At 41.0% G+C, this 8,602-nt stretch overlaps 1 protein-coding gene across 1 annotated transcript; it reads right to left on the bottom strand.

The window, feature by feature from the left end:
• Positions 1-5,871: 5,871 nt before the first annotated feature.
• Positions 5,872-6,825, bottom strand: LOC142463652 (olfactory receptor 5V1-like). The gene has a single exon (XM_075566618.1). It carries the CDS (start codon positions 6,721-6,723, stop codon positions 5,872-5,874), a length of 852 nt encoding a protein of 283 aa, XP_075422733.1. The 5' UTR covers positions 6,724-6,825.
• Positions 6,826-8,602: the final 1,777 nt, after the last annotated feature.

Genomic DNA, 8,602 nt, shown 5'->3' with positions numbered 1-8,602 from the left:
CACAGAAGGCCTGAACCTCCGCCAGTAAGAGCCTGGGGTGTATCCTCTGGAATGATCTTACATAGACACAGCACCAGCACCTTCACCTGTGTGGGATTCTAAGGGTAGAATGACCCCTAACACAGGACCCACATATAAAAACCTCATACACCAAAGGTATATATAAAACAGGTTTACTATAGGGGCAGATAAACACAATACAGCATAAATCAAGAATAAGAAAGTGTCCCTCTATAACACTACTAGACACAACTACCCGGTCACCTCACAGGGCTTCAACCCACACACCCTGTGTACTCAGGAGTCCCCAAAAGTCACCAATAGTCCCGCACCCCCACCCAAGTGTGGAACAGCGCTGCCCACTAAGATGAAATGTATATATAGGTGGTGCACTTGGTGATTTGGATGATACCTGCCCGGTGCTCCTGCACCCGGTTACCGCAGAACAATGGAAGAGGACCCATCCGTGTCCAGCGCCAAAGCCTCAGCGATGGCATCATCCTCCTGGTGGTTGGTCTCCCTCTGATGACCTCACCACCCAGACAGTCTCTGTCTCTGCTCTGCAGAGAATGATTCCTTGCAACACTGACCCTTCTTGTCAGAGCACGCAGCACTGCAGCTGTGTCCCTGACACAAATGACTGCTAACAGGGCAAAGTCCCTAACTGCAGTGGCCTTCCCTAGAGCAGCCACAAACTGAAGGATGAGTTGGGCCTAGTTAGGGCCTAGGGGGTAACCTGGCCTAGTGTAGGAGCACTTGCTCCCTACACACTCTACCTCCCCCTACCTTATCGCAGCACCAACTGACTCGCATGGTCTGTGTGCAACAATGTATTTCTCTCCAGAATCTGCAAGCCCTATTGGCATCAGGTGGCCTGTCTGCCTCTGTGCATTCTGGGGGCTGTAGTCCCTTGCCAAGTCTTTTAACATTAGGGCCGCATGCGCCTGCTCCACTGTAATGGCCACCACTAGTTCTGCCAACCTCTGCGCATGGCCCTGCACATGCGCGAACTCCCATGCCAACACTAACATGGCTGCCGCTACTCCGTGGGCTACACTGCGCGAGCTCAAACTCCCGCGCATGCGCGAACGCGCACAAGATGATGGCACCCTGTTGCTGATGTCGCCGGGAGCTCCCGGCGATGCACTCGCCCCCGCAGGATCCCCTACCTGAACGAGGGTGTGTGAGGGAGAAAGGTGAACCCGGGGAGCCAGAGGGGACCTGGCTACATATACATGCAAGAGCTCATTATTAATATAGTTACATAGTTACATAGTTACATAGTAGATGAGGTTGAAAAAAGACGTAGGTCAATCAAGTTCAACCTATGCTAAATTTAGACAACAGATACTTTATCCTATATCTATACTTACTTATTGATCCAGAGGATGGCAAACAAAAACCCCATTAAGGGGAAAAATTAATTCCTTCCTGACTCCAAGAATTGGCAATCGGATTAATCCCTGGATCAACATCCTTCCCATTTATACTTATTTGGTATATCCCTGTATACCTTTCCCATCTAAAAAGATGTCCAACCTTTTTTTGAACAAATCTATTGTATCTGCCATCACAGTCACCATGGGTAATGAATTTCACATTTTAACTGCCCTTACTGTAAGGAACCCTTTCCTTTGTTGCTGGTGAAATTTCCTTTCCTCCAACCTTAAGGGATGGCCCCGAGTCCTTTGTACTGCCCGTGGGATGAATAGTTCTTTTGAAAGCTCCTTGTATTGTCCCTGAATATATTTGTATATAGTTATCATATCCCCTCTTAGACGCCTCTTTTCTAATGTAAATAAATCTAATTTAGCTAGCCTCTCCTCATAAGTTAGAATGTCCATCCCCTTTATTAATTTGGTGGCTCTTCTCTGCACTCTCTCTAGTTCCATAATGTCTTTTCTTAGGATTGGTGCCCAAAATTGTACTCCATATTCAAGGTGTGGTCTTACAATGCTTTGTAAAGGGGCATAATTAGTTTTACTTCCCTTCCATCCATTGCCCGTTTGATGCAAGATAAGATCTTGTTTGCCTTTGCAGCTACTGCATGACATTGGGCACTATTGCTAAGCCTGCTGTCTACAAGCACTCCTAAATCTTTCTCCATAAAGGATTCCCCCAATATATCTCCATTTAATTTGTAAGTCGCCTTTTTATTCTTACATCCCAAATGCATAACCTTACATTTATCTGTATTAAACCTCATCTGCCATTTACCTGCCCACGTTTCCAGTCTCTGCAAGTCCTTCTGAAGAGAAATTACATCCTGCTCTGATTCTATTACCTTACACAATTTAGTATCATCAGCAAAGATGGAGACTTTGCTCTCAATCCCAACCTCAAGGTCATTAATAAACAAGTTAAAAAGCAGGGGTCCCAGTACCGATCCTTGAGGTACTTCACTCACGACTTTAGCCTAACCTGATAAAGTTCCATTTATGACAACCCTCTGTTGTCTGTCCTTTAACCAGTTTTCAATCCAGGTGCATATATTATTACTGAGTCCAATTTTCTTTATTTTGTACACCAACCTCTTGTGTGAAACCGTATCAAAAGCCTTTGATAAATCTAAGTAGACCACATCAACTGCATTACCCTGGTCTAAATTCCTACTTACCTCCTCAAAGAAACAAATAAGGTTAGTTTGGCAAGATCTATCCTTCATAAATCCATGCTGACTATTACTAATAATTTTGTTTTCCATTAGGTATTCCTGAATATTATCCCATATTAAACCTTCAAGTAGTTTCCCTACTATTGAAGTCAGGCTTACAGGTCTGTAATTTCCCGGTTGTGATCTAGCTCTCTTTTTAAATATAGGCACCACATCTGCTTTACGCCAATCTTGTGGTACTGAGCCTGTGGAAATGGAGTCCTTGAATATTAAATATAATGGTTTGGCTATTACTGAGCTTAACTCCTTGAGAACTCTTGGATGTATGCCATCGGGGCCAGGTGCCTTATTTACTTTAATTTTTTCAAGTCGCTTATGAACTTCTTCCTCAGTTAACCAATTGTTAATTAATATGGAGGTTGTGGCTTCCTCCTGCGGCACTACTATTGAACTTGATTCTTCCCTGGTAAACACAGAGGCAAAGAATTTGTTTAATACCTCAGCTTTTTCCTTATCTCCAATAATCTGCCTACCCATCTCATACTGAAAGGGTCCTATACTTTCTTTTCTCATTTTTTTGTTATTAATGTACTTAAAGAATTTTTTTGGGTTGACCTTACTTTCTATTCCAATCCTTTTTTCATTATCCATTTTTGCTAATTTGATTGCCCTTTTGCAATTTTTGTTACATTCCTTATAATTCTGATACGATGTCTCTGTCCCTTCTGACTTAAAGAACGTAAACGCCTTCCTCTTCTTGTCCATTTCCTCCCCTACCTGTTTATTCAGCCACATTGGTTTTGACTTATTTCTTTTATACTTATTACCCAAGGGTATGCACTGATAAGTGTGCTTTTCTAACAATGTTTTAAAGACTGACCATTTATCTTCTACATTTTTCCCTGCAAAAACATCATCCCATTGTATTACTTGTAGATTAGACCTCAGTTTATTAAAATCTGCCTTTTTAAAGTTTAAAGTCTTTGTTGAACCCAAGAAATCTGTTTTTTGATCATTTATTTAAAATGAGACCATGTTATGATCACTGTTACCCAAATGTTCCAGGACTTGAATATTTGTTATTACTTCTACATTGTTTGATATGACCAAATCCAGAACTGCCCCTCTCCTGGATGGTTCCTAAATAATTTGGGTCATATAATTGTCTTTAAGCACCCCCAAAAACCTTTTTCCTTTTATTGTAACGCTAATCTCATTGCCCCAGTCTATGTCTGGATAATTAAAATCCCCCTTTATGCAAATATGACCCAGTTTTGATGCCTTCTCCATTTGAAAAAGTATTTTAGCTTCCTCAATCTCACAGATATTTGGTGGTTTATAGCATATTCCCACAAACATTTTCTTTATTCTTTTACCTCCACTGCTAATTTCTATCCACAAAGTCTCTACATTTTCATCATTCCCTTCATAGACATCATCCCTTATAATAGGTTTTAGATCCGGTTTAACATATAAACATACTCAACCTTCCCTTCTATTTGTTCGATCCTTCCGAAAAAGAGAATAACCCTCTAAATTAACTGTTCAGTCATGAGTTTCATCCCACCATGTTTCAGTAATGCCTATGATATCATACTGCTCCCTAGCAGCTATTAATTCAAGCGCCCCCATTTTATCTGTCAGGCTTCTTGCATTAGCAAGCATGCATTTCAGTTTTTTTTCAGCCTGTACTATTATCTTATCTGCTCCTTCCTTTCTGCTCCCACTTGGTTTAGTCTTTAGAAGTTTTCTAGTATTATCTGTATTTACTATGTGTGTCTCACTGCTTGTCAAACTTGCATTTGCCTTCATTCTACCTCCATACCACCTTGTATCCTCATCTATTCCATTTAGTTCATTATCTGTTTCATTCCCCTCCCCCCTCCATCCTAGTTTAAAATCTCCTCCAATCTTTTTAGCATTCTCCCCCCTAGCACAGAAGATCCCTCTTCATTGAGGTGCAATCCGTCCCTAGAATAAAGATGGCACCTCTCAGAAAAGGAGTCCCAGTGCTCTAAAAACCCAAACCATTCCTTCCTGTACCACTTTCTTAGCCATGAATTAACCTCCATGAAGAGGAATATAATTATATTATAAAAGTATATAAACTGTGCGTGTGTGTATGTATGTGTGAGAGAACATGAATGTGTGTGTGTGTATATATATGTATACTAAATATGTACAACAATCATTGAGTTGCATGTGCCTCTTGCCTAGAGCGCCAATATACTTATTATCTGTTGAATAGTAATCAATATGAGTTATCTCTTTCCTTTTTTTGCCCTTCCTTTCTCTTTCATGTCCCCTCCCCCCCCCCCCCGGTTTCACTTTAACCCCTTGTATACACAAGTAGAACAGACTTCCTCCTCTCTGTCGACTTCCTGAGCTTGGTGATTGCCGCCCAATCCAACTATTAAAAGAAGAAGATAAAAGACAACTTTACTAACAAGATCGCACATCGATTGTCAGCTCTTCAGGGCAGTTTGTACTTTTATACTGGATGCAGTATCCCTGATTTATATGATATTCCCATGTATTGTGAAGGGTCCCTGTAAGGCACAGGGCTGTTCTATAAATACACACTATACATACTGCAGGTTCCCCTCTGACAAGCAGCTAAGACAGAAATGTGAAACAGCGCTTACTGCTTCCAGGTCTTTTACTTCATTATTTTCTGGGGAATTGTTGAAAAAACATAATTAATAATAAATGTAACACAGAAAAAGCTGGGAGAGACTGAGCTACAGGATGCTGAATTGTACGGACTATTCTTAATCCATTCACTTACCTGACAAAGGATCCACTAACACCAGAAATACTGTATCCTATGCCTGCTTTTGTGAATAAAATGCTGGGATTTCTTTGGAACATCAGTTGCTGAATTTATTCCTTGTCAGGAATCAGCAAACATTGAGTCGAGCTGATTGAGAGCTGCCTTTTATATTTCTGTAACTGATTCCTTGTGTGTGGCCCCACTTACTTAGGGGCAAGCACCTTTGGGAGATATTTTTGCCTTATTAGTATTTTCTTTATTTTACTTTCTCACCTGAGTAACCACATACACACCTGCGTTATCCAAAGCCTTTTATTCCCAAATTGTACATGTATTATTTCAGTATTAGATATATAAAAGGGAGACATTCTGCCCAACTAGAAACCTCAGGAATTCTTCAATCCTTATGTAACACAAGCACAGTATATAGCACCTACAGATCCATCACATACCTTTCTCACCTTGACGTGAATCCAGAACTCATCTATAAACTCAGCCTAATGTCTGTTCCTATGTGAAAGAGTTTGTGCAGAGTATTTCTTAGTGCTCCTTTGAGCTCCTTGTTTCTCAGACTGTAAATAAATGGATTGAATAAAGGGTTAATAACTGTATAAATAACAGACACCAGACTGTCACCTATCCCAGGGTGACTTGGTGCGGGATGTAAATAGGTGAACAAAAAAGTCCCATAAAAGATAAAGACCACAGACAGGTGAGACACGCAGGTGGAGAAAGCTTTGTGTTTCCGTTCCTTGGTCGGGATCCTCAGGATTGTTTGAAAAATGTGTATGTATGGGATAAAAGTGATGAATAAGGCAGGTAATGCTATAAATACCGCTGCAAGAAATATGGCCAGGATGTTTATGAAGGTGTCAGTGCACGAGAGCTGTAACAGCAGAGGCAGGTCACAGAAGAAGCCCTGGATGATGTTTGAACCACAAAAGGTTAACCTGTATGTACAAAGTATATGTATCAATGAGTTGAAGAAACCAAGAGCCCACACCACTGAGGCCAGTTGGGCACAGACTTCCCAAGACATGACGTGAATGTAATGCAGAGGGTGGCAGATGGCAATGTATCTGTCATAGGACATCCCTGCCAGCAAGAAGACCTCAGAACTGACAAAAAACATGAGAAAAAATAGCTGAGCTCTACAAGCCATTAGGGAAATTGTTCTCTTTTCAGTGAGTAAGTCAGTGAGCATCCGAGGGACATTGACAGAGGAAGAGCCGGCGTCCAAACACGCCAGGTTACCAAGGAAGAAGTACATTGGGGTGTGAAGACGGACGTCATTGTGGATAAGAACAAGAATGAGAAGGTTTCCTGTCAAAGTCATCAGATAGATGAGGGAAAATAGCAGGAATAGTATGTACCGAAGCTTTGGGAAATCAGAGAATCCAAGAAGGAAGAATTCATGTAATATTGTTTGGTTTTCCAGTTTTATGTTGATTATGAAGTCGCCTGTATTGGAAATCCAAGAAAGACACAATATTAAAGTTGCTAAGAGGATACACAATAACATAATATTAATTGTGCTGAGAGGATACACAGTAACACAATATTACATGTGCTGAGAGGATACACAGTAACACAATATTATAGGTGCTGAGAGGATACACAGTAACACAATATTAATAGTGCTGAGAGAATACACAGTAACACAATATTACAGGTGCTGAGAGGATACACAGTAACACAATATTAACGGTGCTGAGAAGGTACACAATAACATAATTGAACAAATTCAAATGGCAGAGACTAAAATCTTCTCTAACATGGGGAAGCAGCTTCACATCATATTGAATAAGGGCCATAGACTGATCATTTATAAAGCTGAAATATAAAGTACATGTATTGTATTCTAACAAGTGCATTATTGCTAATCTGTGCAAATCATGTGTGATATTATTTTAGTGCTGTTGTTGTTCACAAGTGTGTATTTCATTACTCACCAGAGAGCATTCTGTGCTGAGGAGGAATCTGTTCATTTGCTGGGTCAGGATGTGATGTCTGCTGCTATAGTCTCTACAAGTCCTTTCTTAGGAATTAGACACAGCCATATGTGCCTCTCTTACATGTATGTGATCACACTGTGTGTGTGATTCAGTGTATGATGCACAGTGTGTCTCTCTCTCACACACACAGCTCTGCCTTTTATACCTCACTACTGCCACCTGTCACCTTTCTGGGGAACTAATTAAAGTTACTAATTTCTGGTCAGCCTCATGGGACGGAGGAAACATTTCTTACATTGTATCTTGGGGGATCTCACATCTGAGGAACTCGTTAGTACTTTATTTTAACTCTTTTATGGGTTTATATTTTCTCATCTAAAACACGTTTCTGTATCTGCTGCTACATTAAGGCCTCAGTATCCTTGGGAATGTTCCCAGATGTAAAAGGAATCCTGTATCCATGTCTACATTATGTCACGTTACTGTGTGGGGGATAAAACCTTGTCCCAAACAGGGGTGTTTTATATTGTTGACTGTATATATTGTCATATATCTACAGCTGATCAGTAATAAAAGGGAAAACTACACAAACTTTAATCATCTCACAACATCTATAAATTAATGTAGGTCTTTTTCCACTTTTTCTTGATTAACAAGTAATAACATGACTTTTGAGCCTGCGAACCTCCCTCCCCCAACACACACATAAATAAACACACAATGAAGTTCTGGAAGTACAAAGCCACGGCTTTATTTACACAAATAATAAACCCTGGTAAGTGTCAACCCTGCTAGTGTGCTCTCCCCCCGGGTAAAGGCCAATGTACCCCAACCATGGCACGCAAGACCCATAAAGCCAGGCGCCCACCAGCCTGGCTATTAAGCAAGAATGGTCCCAGGGAATCACGCACAAATGAGCCCTGCCCACTCTCTACCCCCAACCACCACAGGGCTATTCTGCACCCGCTGGTAAGGTTACTGTGCACATACACATATCCCCCAAAAGCTGCCACCGAAGGGGCTATTTAATTTCCTTAAAGTAGCCCCATACACCCAGACCTGCAAGGACCCTTTCAAGCCCCTCCTGAAGTGTCATGTTAAACAAATCTAACAATATTTCATGTAAATGTACCCTGTCTGGGCAAAATAATCCGCTATTTGTTGAATCAAAATCAGGATTCCTTATCACCCAGCCTCCTACTGGCAGCATAAATTTCCCAACTGCCTTATTCATTTTCTTTTTCATGCGCTCCACAGCCT

Source organism: Ascaphus truei, chromosome 11, assembly GCF_040206685.1.
Source record: "Ascaphus truei isolate aAscTru1 chromosome 11, aAscTru1.hap1, whole genome shotgun sequence".
NCBI lineage: Eukaryota > Metazoa > Chordata > Amphibia > Anura > Ascaphidae > Ascaphus > Ascaphus truei.
Note: the sequence above shows the minus strand (reverse complement) of the source record. Positions and strands in the feature narration are given on the sequence as shown.

What these genes read in the sequence shown, in the direction of transcription:
- LOC142463652 (XM_075566618.1), bottom strand. Translation starts at nt 6,723, where the DNA reads ATGACTTTGACAGGAAACCTTCTCATTCTTGTTCTTATCCACAATGAC.